This window comes from Hordeum vulgare, chromosome 4H (assembly GCF_904849725.1).
Source record: "Hordeum vulgare subsp. vulgare chromosome 4H, MorexV3_pseudomolecules_assembly, whole genome shotgun sequence".
In the NCBI taxonomy this organism is placed as follows: Eukaryota; Viridiplantae; Streptophyta; class Magnoliopsida; order Poales; family Poaceae; genus Hordeum; species Hordeum vulgare.
The window spans coordinates 546,444,586-546,457,431 of NC_058521.1; the positions used below are offsets into that span (position 1 = coordinate 546,444,586).

At 49.6% G+C, this 12,846-nt stretch overlaps 1 protein-coding gene across 2 annotated transcripts; it reads left to right on the forward strand.

The window, feature by feature from the left end:
- The first annotated feature begins 5,129 nt into the window (after positions 1-5,129).
- Positions 5,130-6,592, forward strand: LOC123446894 (protein SOB FIVE-LIKE 5). 2 transcript variants are annotated; one of them, XM_045123437.1, is made up of 4 exons: positions 5,130-5,716; positions 5,790-5,900; positions 5,997-6,080; positions 6,203-6,592. In XM_045123437.1, exons 1-4 carry the CDS (start codon positions 5,309-5,311, stop codon positions 6,239-6,241), a joined length of 642 nt encoding a protein of 213 aa, XP_044979372.1. In that variant the 5' UTR covers positions 5,130-5,308; the 3' UTR covers positions 6,242-6,592. The 2 variants fall into 2 exon arrangements, with proteins under 2 accessions (XP_044979372.1, XP_044979371.1); XM_045123436.1 differs by having other exon boundaries at positions 5,132-5,716; positions 5,787-5,900.
- Positions 6,593-12,846: the final 6,254 nt, after the last annotated feature.

Consider the following 12,846-nt stretch of genomic DNA (forward strand, 5'->3'; position numbering starts at 1 on the left):
TCTTTGTCGGCCTCAATCCACATTCCATATTCAAAGCTACTTATGTTGTCTTCACAAGCACTCCATGTTCGTATTTGATCTAAGGCCCAACAAGCTGAAAGGATAAATAGTAGGGAACCAAAATGAAACTAATTAGATGAAATCAGTTCCTTATGCTTCAGCTGTTGGAAGCATCATGTATGCTCGAGTGTGTACTCGCGCTGACTTAGCTTTCATAATTGGGATGCTTGGCACATTCCAATCTAATAGAGGACTCGACCACTGTAAGGCCGCAAAGAAAGTCTTCTGTTGTATACAAGGTATTAAAATATTCATACTCACACTCGCTGGTGGAGCCATATTATGGAAAATCTCCAAGCAAACTATAGTTGCCTCATGTACGATGCAAGCAGAGTTTATAGCATGTTTTAAGGCCACTCGGCATGTTTAATGCTAAAGAATTTCCTTCCTAGACTTGAAGTGGTTGACAACATTTTCAAACCGCTCAAATTGTACTCCGATAATGAACCCACGGTTTTCTATGCGAATAACAAGTCAAGTGTTGGTGCCAAGCACATTGACCTAAAGTATCGTGTTGTTCAACATAGAATCGAGGATCACACAATTAATGTTAAGCATATCAGTGTGACACATATGCGTGCGGACCAGCTCACTAAAGGCTTGTCACCCAATATATTTCGTGAGCATGTAGGCGGCATGGAATTATTAGAAGGCTCTTGATTCTGGAATTATAGGACAATAAAAATAAACCGCTCCCCCTAAAGTAACATGTATTGCACTTTGAAATAGGATGTGTGATATGAGTATTATGGTACAATGGCACTTCATTTCTTGTTGTAACACCTTACTCTGGTATATCATTCCTATGTAGAATTGACAAAAGTTATTAATCCTAACGATAAAGAGGGAGAATTTTGGTATTTGATCAAGGCCCAACGGGCTGAAAGGATAAACATAAAGAGTAAGTATTAACATAAAGAAGATGGGCCAGTAGCCAGCGTTAGCTTTCCCTTGTCACAACTAATGCGTCCTGATCAGGGGCGACCTTAACCAACTATGGTTTTGGTCTCCTCTTGCGAGCGCACATATAGTACATGGCAAAACAGTCGACACCTACGAGAGGCTAATTCACATACGATTTACTCCTGCTTACCACATCCGAAAACCCTAACCGATCTCGAAGAGCGTTGCAGCAACAGGAAGATCAACTCCAAGTTATGCCCCTGTTTCAAGACAATGTGAGTGGCGCCCGGAGGGACGCCGCTACCCGCTGCTATCGTTTACCCTGAGCCTGCATAACGCATGCATCGAGCAATCACGGGACTTCACATCGCCTACACTGTTTTCATTGGTGGTAAGACCATAACCCACCTCTTTGGTCTATGCAATTAGGTGGTCTAATGGTTAGGCTTAAGATCCAATCACGTCAACCCTACTAGACTTGTTTTCTAACACTCCCATCATCCTGCTCTCCAAAACACTCCACACAAACCTTAGACAGTCCACCATCTGTTGTGCAGTCGGGCATCTTCATGCAGCCAACATCATCGCTCAGAAATAGAAGGCCATCAACTAACTCTTTACCATGCAGAGAAAAAGTTTCCAGTTCGCACCCGTCCGCGCAGGCGAGACGAAACGGGACAACATCCACCGTGCTTCCATGCGGCGTCGCACAACCTCGGCACTGTGGAAATACCAATCCAGCCCAGCATCCACAACGCGCCAGGTAGAAGCCGGAGGATGGAGGGAGGAGTTTAAGGCCAACTCGACCGCACGACCCCATTCTGTCCGGCCCCGTCCGTTTGGGGTAAAACGGACAAACAAGTCGGCCTAGCACGAGACGGCCCGGATCCATCATGTCCGTTTCGTGTCCGGCACGACCCATTTTGAGCGCAAACTTGCGGGGGATTTGGGTCGCGGCAGACACCAAACGAGCGCGCGCTCGTCCGCGTCGGGGACGCGTGCTAGGCGGCCACCAACCTCCCACCCACCCGCATCAATGCGCACGAGCGGTCGGGCCCGCCTGATATCTGCCCAGTGGAAGGTCGCGGTCCTTCTTAAATGAGGAAGCCGTGGACCGGTCGTCCACTGTTCCCATCGCCACGCCCGTGGCCTCCTCAAAACCCGACAGCCCCCTCGCGAAACCCTAGCCTCCTCCTCGAGCTCGCCGGCCGCCGCAACCATGGGTGTGTGGAACTACGGCCGAAAGGGGACCCACGACCGCGAGGTTGGCTCCTCGTGTGGACGCCGCTGCGGCTCCGTCAAGGAGAAGGCCGCATCGCCACCGCGCCAGGCCGCGGCTCCCTTCTCCATCGCTCCCAGGCCCGGCGCCGGCCATCGCGACCGGCAGTACCTCAGTGTTGAGGTCTGCCGGCGCTACTGGGAGACGAGGACGCCGGTCCCGTGGAGTGATGTCCACCTCCCCAACGTGTGGCATCTCTCCGCCGACCGCGTCCCCATCCCTCTGGTGCCGACGAGCGGCCGTGCATGCCGCGAGGATATCGATCGGCGTTGTCGCCTCCTCCCCGACGACCTTTACTACGACCCGACGTACGCTGCCGACAGTACCCTGTGGGACACATGGCTCAGGGACGAGCACGACGTGCGTCATGCCTCGTACTTCGTCGGGACGGTCGCGGGGCCGCGGCGGGCACGGGAGGTGCGCGGGCGTACGCGGGTGCGCGACATCACGCCCACGCCGTCTCCGTCACCACCTCCACCTCCTCGCATAAGGGAGGAGGAGGAGGCAGCCTCATTTAGCGCATCATGGAGGACTCCATGGCGACGCATGATGAGCGTCAATGGTCGGGCCTGGACCGCGCCATGGCCCTCTCTGCGGCCAGCGACGTCGCCGTCCCCGAGCCGATGGAGGAGGAGGAGGTGGCCGCGTTCCCGCCGGCGCTCGTTGGCGCGTCGTGGGGCTGGTCCTGCACCACGCCGGAGATGGCGCATGTAGTGGGGGCCGTGAACTGGTGCCTCATGCAGCCGCGGTCACCGAAGCGGGAGGCCTCGCCATGGGAGGAGGTGCTGCAGGCCAGCTTCCAGCACGCCCCCGCGCACCAGGGACCGTCGGCCCACCTCTGGACGTCGTCGCCCTACATCGACCTCGTCAGCGACGGCGACGACGACGACACCGGCGACCAGTTGTTAATTATGTTGAAAACTGGACTGTTTTGTGGCCGTGAAAACTGGGCCTTTGTTAATGTTTATCTTATTAATGGTTTAAGCTTTTTAAACAGAGTTTATTTTTTTTAGTTGAGTTTTTCTTTTTTTTTAAATCAAGTCCGACGCGGACATGATTTGGGGTGCGGCTGCGCGGTGGGCGCACGCACGACCCAACATACAGAGTCGGACATGCGCGAACCCATTGCCGTCCCAAACGGACAAAATCCGGCCAAACCGGACGTCTGTTTGGGGACGTGCGGTGGAGTTGGCCTAAGCCGGCAAGTGGAGGCGCGCGCTTGCTCCCCATCACGGGAACGAATGAGTCGCCCGCGCGGACCACGCAACAGTACCGCCTCCCCCCCCCCCCCGGCCGTTGCCGCCTGGCTGTACTCCACTCCACGATAGTTGTCTCATCTACGATGCAAGCAGAGTTTATAGCATGTTTTACCATTTGGCACGTTTAATGGTAAAGAATTTCCTTCCCAGACTTGAAGTGGTTGACAACATTTTCAAACCGCTCACATTGTACTGCGATAATGAACCCACAGTTTTCTATGCGAATAACAAGTCAAGTGTTGTTGCCAAGCACATTGACCTAAAGTATGGTGTTGTTCAACATAGAATCGAGGATCACACAATTAATGTTAAGCATATCAGTGTGACACGTATGCTTGCGGACCCGCTTACTAAAAACTTGCCACCCAATATATTTCATGAGCATGTAGCCGGCATGGGATTATTAGAAGGCTCTTGATTCTGGAATTATAGGACAATAAAAATAAACCTCTCCCCCTAAAGTAAGATGTATTGCACATTGAAATAGGATGTGTGCTATGAATATTATGGTTCAATGGCACTTCATTTCTTGTTGTAACACCTTACTCTGGTATATCATTCCTATGTAGAATTGACAAAAGTTATTAAGCCTAACGATAGAGAGGGAGAATTTTGGTATTTGATCAAGGCCTAACGGGCTGAAAGGATAAACATAAAGGATAAGTATTAACGCCCTTGTCACAACTAATGTGTCCTGATCAAGGGCGACCTAACCAACAATGGTTTTGGTCCCTTCTTGCGAGCGCACATTACTAGATGGAGAAACAACCGGCACCTACGAGAGGCTAATTCACATACGGTTTACTCCTGCTTCCCATATCCGAAAACCCTAACCGGTCTCGAAGAGCGCTGCAGCGACAGGAAGATCAACTTCAAGTTATGCCCATGTTTAAAGACAATGTGAGTGGCGCCCGGAGGGACGCCGCTACCCGCTGCTATCGTCTACTCCGAGCCTACATAACGCATGGATCGAGCAATCACGGGACTTCGCATCGCCTACACCAATAACTGCTTCCATTGATGGTAAGATCATAACCCATCTCTCTCATCTATGCAATTAGGTGGTCTAATGGTTAGGCTTAAGATCCAATCACGTCAACCCTACTGGACTTGTTTTCTAACACTCCCCACAAACCTCACACAGTCCACCATCTGTTGTGCAGTCAGGCATCTTCATGCAGCCAGCATCATCGCTCAGAAACAGAAGGCCATCAACTAATTCTCTACCAGGCACACAAAAAAAAGTTGCCAGTTCGCACCCGTCGCGCGGGCGAGACGAAACGGGGCAACATCCACCGTGCTTCCGTGCGACGCAGGACAACCTCGGCACTGTGGAAACACCGATCCAGCCCAGCATCCACAACGCGCCAGGCACAAGCCAGAGGACGGAGAGGAGTGCGGAGTTTAAGCCGGCAAGTGGAGGCGCGCGCTTGCTCCCCGTCACGGGAAGGATTGAGTCGCCCGCGCGGACCACGCAACAGTACCGCCTCCCGTCCCACCCCCCCGTTGCCGCGCGCCTGGCTGTACTCCACCCCACGTGATGCCTCGCTTCCCGCTCCCCTCCGTCGCCAACGCTGGCTGGCTGGATGGATGGATGGATCACCCACAACCCCGACCTATCACCGAGATCACGTTTTACTCCCGTCGCAGACTCGCGGGGCCGCCTCCCCCCGCCCCCTCTACTTAGTACGCGCTAACACTCGCGTACTGCTGCTAGCTCGGGAGCAGCTCGCTCATCAGTGCAGTAGTAGGAGTATTAGATAGCGAGTGGCGTACCAGCCAGCGTACGTGCGTCCGTGGCGAGGAGATGACGGGGGAGGACGCGGTCATGGCCGCTGCGGCGAGCTCCGAGTGCAGCAGCGGCTGCCAGTCCGGCTGGACCACCTACCTGGAGGACGACAGCTCCTCCTACTCCCGCGGCCACGCGCGGCTCCACCTCCACGCCAAGGGCCGCTCGTCCTGCCACTCCGAGGAGGCGGAGGAGGAGGACGACCTGTCCATGATCTCCGACGCCTCCTCCGGCCCGCGCCAGCTTCAGTACTCGCCCGGCTCCGACCAAGGCGCGGCCGCGCTGGCCAAGGCGCAGCGCGCCGAGAGGAGGCGTCGGACGGCGGAGCCTGCGGCGGCGAGGCGGCAGGGCAAGACAGCCTCCGCCGCCGCCTCGACTCTGCTCGAGGACACGGCCAGCTCGCCAGCCTTCTTCAACTACTCCAACGTAAGGCACTTGATTTGATTCCTTGTTCCTTTCTCGTGAGTTGTTCTGACGCGCATTAGCTATCATCCAGCAGGTGATGGGCTCCCCGGAGGCCAATGTCTACGGCGGCGCGGCCGGGTCGGCGATGGAGTTCAGCAATACACCCGACTTCTCATCCACCTTCTTCTCCACGACGGGCTTCGAGGTGCGCACCAGCGTCGAGCCGCATTAACGTCGCCTAACTAATTCCTTGCTTATATTGTGTGCTAATCCGCGTAGCATGTATCTTCTGGCATTGCAGTCTCCCTTGAGCGGATCTCCTCTGGGCAGCTACCTGCAAGTGCAGTACTCCCCTGCCCCTACCAAACCAATGCCCACAAGACAGGTGACTATTATCCCCACCTTTTTCCACTCTCTGATGCACACTGGCAGCCTTGCAAAGTTGCAATCTTTTACAATCTTATGTACTAGAAACTTAATTGTTTCTGTTTTTTTTTTCTCGCGCAGGGGTGCAGAGACGGAGGTGACAAGATCGGGAGGTGGTGAGGCCGTCGCCGTTGGCCGCCGTTACGCGGCTGCTCTGCTCCGTTGTGTTCTCGGAAGCCGAGAGGAGGCGGGCAGCTAGGAGAATAGAATAGAACGAGTTTGCGTTGCGTCGCGTCGCGTCGCGAGAGTCTCTCTTTCAAGTCTTGAGGCTGAGTTTTCTTCAGTTCAGTTTTCGTTAGCTGCTGCTGCTGCTACTTCATTTTTCCTCGATGCTCTGCGCCTGTGTCCGTCCTGTGTTGGCTTCACCATGACTGCAGTACCTGTCGTTGCTCCCCGCTTTTGAGCTGTCAGCGCAGTGGGAAACAAAAACCTGAGGGAAAAAAAACAAGCGGGTGTGACATCTTTTTTGCACCACATGCGTCTCCTGCACTGTCATGATGGCGCCCCATCTCCATCTCCATCTCCATCTCTCTCTCAGGTTCGCGAGCGTTGAAGTCAACCGCTCCATCCACCATCTTTGAGCTGAGTTGATTGACGATGGAAGCATCTACTGCCCTCTCCTCTTCTAGAACTAGATATTTTGAATAGAAGGTTCAGAGAAGAGGAACACGTATGATCAATGTCAACCAAGTATCGCCATCCACTAGAAAATTGATACTTGAAAATTGAGTAACTACAAGACTAGAAGCAAATTACTGTAATAATGAAAGGGAGAGCAAAGCTGTTAGCTACTAGACTGCATTCGTTCGGGTTCCACGTAGGACTTTTCTTAGTTTGTCGTGTTTGATGGTAACAAAAACAAAAGAAAGTGGCACGCAGACGCAGGGCACAGCCACACGTGGGCACTCAAATTTGGATTAGCCCCAGCCAGCCAGCCACCCTGCCAGAAGCCAAGCCAGATCGATCGGTCGACGGGAGAGAGAGAGAGAGAGAGAGAGAGAGAGATCGCGCAGATGGCTTTATAGCGAGTGATTACTAGCAGGAGCAGCGTGGTCGACAGTTTATGTGGTTCAGGGGCGCAAGATCTCTGATCAATTCTTTATTGCACCCAAAACGGCATGTGCGCCCCGAGTACCAGTGTCTGAGCGGGGAATAAGTAGTAATAATTTATTTAAGTAAACAGATTCTCTCTCACTCTCTCTCCCACACAGATAGAGTAAAGCAGACAGAACATAACAGAAGGGCCGTCTTGCATTATCGCTAGTTGCATGGTGCATGCGCTGGCCAAGTGGCCATGGCGTGGATGCAAATCCAACTACACGTACGCATATGATCGCTATCTCCTGGCACCAGCATTGCATTGCATTGCATTTGCATAGGACGATGCCAAAGCACGGGGATGTCTGTCTCTCCATCCATTCCCACTGTGCTACTCCTGCTACCGAGCATGAGAATGGCCGCCGCCGTCGCTTTCGTAACCAGGGTGGCCGAGACGCGCGTTGCATGCGATTGCGATGGTCGTATGGCCAGCCAGAGCCAGACGCCGGGTCGGGGTTTGGCGCCGTGGGACGGGGGATGGGATGGGGATGGACGGATGTTTCCGCAACTGGGGACGCCGACCCCGTTGGCCCGGAAAGGGTGTCCTGGCGCGGCGCCGGCGCCGTCGCCATCGCGCAACAGCTAGGCCGGCTGTACTGCTGCCTGCTCCCGCCCGGCGCGCGATGACGGTGCGCCAGCCGGGCACGCAGCCGGGCGGCCAGCGAGCAGTCATGAGATGGGAGAGAATGTCCTCTCCCTCCGTACCGGGCGAGGCGCCGGGATCTGAGGCTGCTGATCGCGCGAAAGGCAAGTGCTACTAGCCTACGTGCTCCGTTCATGTCGGCTCCCCATGGCCATGGCCCATGTGACACGGCGGCACGACGAACGAGCTCCGCGGAGGTTTTGCTGGTGGCAGCCAGGTGCCGTGACGTGCATGGTTCCTGTTGAACCGTGACACGGTTCCAGCTTCCAAGGTTGCTCAGCAGCTTAGGCGACTTGTGTCAGACTCATCCCACTGGCCTCCTGTCGGGGTGGAGGATCAGGTTTACTGAATGGAGTGTTCTAAGAAGGAGGATATTGATGAAGTTTGGTTTCAGTAAGAGCATCTCCAGCAGTTTCCGTATTTTTGTGATCCATAAAAGCTGTTTACAGCACGGGCAAAAGATTGTCCGCCTCCGTCGGCAGGAGGAAGTCTTCCGGTCCTCTGTCTCGGGACGGAGGAGCGACGACAACGGCGTCAGGCTCCACTCCGTGTACCGACGGGTGGCGCCCTTCCGCGTGGCGTCGGATCTGATACGACGAGCCCTCTCGGGGTCGTCGTTGCCACGGCCACCGGAGTTGGCCATCTTGGACGGTGGATTGGAGCGGCTAGGCGGCGGAATGTGGCGTGCAGCGGCGGATTTGAGGCGTCGGTGGTGAGGTGTGGGGATTTTTCACGGCGGCGTAGGGATAGACTTTATTTTTTGGATTACGTGTTACTTTTATTTCATTTATTCCTTTTTAAGGTTGTATTGCACTAATTCATTATTCCTTGTAAAATGCATAATTTTTATTTTATTTTGACTTTAATTCCATGTTATTTCTTCTTTAAGGGTAATAACAATGTCACTAATTAACTCATTTTTAGAAAAAAATGTTTTTTCTTGAAACTATAACCGTTATGTGCCAACTATTGCATATTTGAAAAACACACATTTCCATGTCTTAGTAACTACTAATTCATCATTTTGTCTTTGTTTTTTATTTAATTTTTGTCTTGTTAAAGGGTAATATCAACGCAGTAATTCATTCTTCCTTATAAAACTTCATTGTGTTTATTTTGTTTTAGTTTTCTTCTCTTTTCTTTTCTTATGTAAGGGTAGTACCAATGCCACTAATTCATTCTTCCCATAGTAATTATTTTTTGTAATTATTATTCATATTATTATTTCCATTTTGTTTTTCTAAGGGTAATACCAATGTACTAACTTACTCTTTCTTGAAAAATTCCATTATTTTGATTTAGTTTTAGCTTTTGTTCATTTATTTTCTTGTTTCGGGGTATTAACAATACCTGTAATTCAATCCTTTTTAAAAAAACTTTTTTTGTGAAACTTACACTATTATGTGCTTATTCTTGAATAGTTTTTAAAAAGGACTTTTTGTGTAAATTGCGCGTAAATTGTGTCACTACTTTAATTTTTTCTTTTAAAAGGTAATACAATGTCACCAATTCATTCATTCTTAGAAACTACTAGATCATTGGTATTTCCACTGATTCATTTCTTTCTAATAGTAATTTTATATCTTTATATTTATTGTTTGTTCGTGAATTCTTCAATGTGAAACCATCAAAATATTAGAGTTTCAGGCAACTGACCCTTTATCCTTTTTTTACAAAATCTACTGCATATGTTTATTCTTGTGTATTATAAAAAATAGTTATGTGTAAATTGTGTGCAATTTTTCTTGTTTTTCATTTTATATTATATATTTTTCTTCCTCTTTCAGGTTAATACTAATGCCACTAGTTCATTGTCCTTCAAAAACTACATCTTTTTAGCATATTAGTATAGATGGCATGACAAGGCTAGAGAAAATGGAAGTGCACAATATGATTTCCCCTTTTAAAATTTATGTTTGCTTAATTTATCGCATGATTCATTTTTTTCTAACGATGAAATTTGTTTATGTGTGTCTCCCTTTGTTCAAATTAACATGTGCTAAGGGCAACTCTAACGCACGACCCTAAATCGTCCGCCCGCGTCCGTTTGGGAGAGTAAATGGACACCAAAGGCGGCCCAACGCATGGAAGCAAACGAACGTATGTCCATTTTCAGTCCTCTTTCGACTCATTCCCGGCACAAGTTTGGGCCACATTTGCGGCCAAACCAACACGCGCGAACGGGCGCGTCGCGTGCCCTTGTCCTTCCATCCCCCCCCCCACGGTCGGTGGCACAACCCCTTTTCTTCCTCCCTTTTCCTCGCTTCGCCCTCTGCCCTCCCCATCGCCGACGCCATCCACGTCGTCCACCTTGCTTTGCACATCGAGTTGGAATTATGCCCTAGAGGCAATGATAAATAAGTTATTATTATAATTCCTGTATCAAGATAATCGTTTATTATCCATGCTATAATTGTATTGAATGAAGACTTAGATACATGTGTGGATACATAGACAAAACACTGTCCCTAGCAAGCCTCTAGTTGGCTAGCCAGTTGATCAAGGATAGTCAGGGTCTTCTGACTATGTACAGGGTGTTGTTGCTTGATAACTAGATCACATCATTAGGTGAATCATGTGATGGACTAGACCCAAACTAATAGACGTAGCATGTTGATCGTGTCATTTTGTTGCTACTGTTTTCTGCGTGTCAAGTATTTATTCCTATGACCATGAGATCATATAACTCACTGACACTGGAGGAATGCTTTGTGTGTATCAAACGTCGCAACGTAACTGGGTGACTATAAAGATGCTCTACAGGTATCTCCAAAGGTGTTAGTTGAGTTAGTATGGATCAAGACTGGGATTTGTCACTCCGTGTGACGGAGAGGTATCTCGGGGCCCACTCGGTAATACAACATCACACACAAGCCTTGCAAGAAATGTAACTTAGTGTAAGTTGCGGGATCTTGTATTACGGAACGAGTAAAGAGCCTTGCCGGTAAACGAGATTGAAATAGGTATGCGGATACTAACGATCGAATCTCGGGCAAGTAACATGCCGAAGGACAAAGGGAATGACATACGGGATTATACGAATCCTTGGCACTGAGGTTCGAATGATAAGATCTTCGTAGAATATGTAGGATCCAATACGGGCATCCAGGTCCCGCTATTGGATATTGACCGAGGAGTCTCTCGGGTCATGTCTACATAGTTCTGGAACCTGCAGGGTCTGCACACTTAAGGTTCGACGTTGTTTTATGCGTATATGAGTTATATGGTTGGTTACCGAATGTTGTTCGGAGTCCCGGATGAGATCACGGACGTCACGAGGGTTTCCAGAATGGTCCAGAAACGAAGATTGATATATAGGATGACCTCATTTGATTACCGGAAGGTTTTCGGAGTTACCGGGAATGACTGTTACCGGGAATGGTCCAGAAACGAAGGTTTTCCAGAAACGAAGGTTTTCGGACCGACATTACTCGTACGCTTACAAGAACTGGTTTCATCAAAGATGACTGGCGAGTGTCAGTTTCTCCAACTTTAGTTGAATCGGATTTGACTGACGAGGTCCTTGGATGAGGTTAAATAGCAATTCATATATCTCCATTGTGGTGTTTGCGTAAGTAAGATGCGATCCTACTGCATACCCATGGTCACCACGTAAAACATGCAACAATAATTAGAGGACGTCTAACTTGTTTTTGCAGGGTATGCTTGCGATGTGATATGGCCGACGATGTGATGTGATATATTGGATGTATGAGATGATCATGTTGTAATAGTTAATATCGACTTGCACGTCAATGGTACGACAACCGGCAGGAGCCATAGGGTTGTCTTTAAACTAATGTTTGTGCTTGCAGATGCGTTTACTATATTGCTAGGATGTAGCTTTAGTAGTAATAGCATGAGTAGCACGACAACCCCAATGGCGACATGTTGATGGAGATCATGGTGTGGCGCCGGTGACAAGAAGATCGTGCCGGTGCTTTGGTGATGGAGATCAAGAAGCACGTGATGATGGCCATATCATGTCACTTATGAATTGCATGTGATGTTAATCCTTTTATGCACCTTATTTTGCTTAGAACGACAATAGCATTATGAGGTGATCTCTCACTAAAATTTCAAGACGAAATTGTGTTCTCCCCGACTGTGCACCGTTGCTACAGTTCGTCGTTTCGAGACACCACGTGATGATTGGGTGTGATAGACCCAACGTTCACATACAACAGGTGCAAAACAGTTGCACACGCGGAACACTCGGGTTAAGCTTGACGAGCCTAGCATGTGCAGACATGGCCTCGGAACAGATGAGACCAAAAGGTCGATCATGAATCATATAGTTGATATGATTAGCATAGGGATGCTTACCACTGAAACTATCCTCAACTCACGTGATGATCGTACTTGAGCTAGTGGAATTGGATCATGAACCACTCAAATGACTAGAGAGATGTACTTTTTGAGTGGGAGTTTAGCAAGCAATTTGATTAAGTTAAACTCTAATTATCTTGAACATAGTCTAAGTCCACTTTGAATATATTTGTGTTGTAGATCATGGCTCACGCGACAGTCACCCTGAATTTTAATACGTTCCTAGAGAAAGCTAAGTTGAAAGATGATGGAAGCAACTTTGTAGACTGGGCTCGTAATCTTAAGTTGCTCCTGCAAGATGGGAAGAAGGATTATGTCCTTAATGCTGCGCTAGGAGATGAACCACCCGCTACGGCTGACCAAGATGTTAAGAACGCTTGGTTAACACGTAAGGAGGACTACTCAGTAGTTCAATGTGCAGTCTTGTACAGCTTAGAGCCGGGACTTCAACGTCGCTTTGAGCATCATGGAGCATATGAGATGTTCCAGGAGTTGAAGTTTATCTTTCAGAAGAACGCCCGGATCGAGAGGTATGAGACCTCTGATAAATTCTATGCTTGCAAGATGGAGGAGAATTCGTCTGTCAGTGAACATGTGCTCAAAATGTGTGGGCACTCAAACCGTCTAGCTGAGCTGGGGATTGAACTCCCGCAAG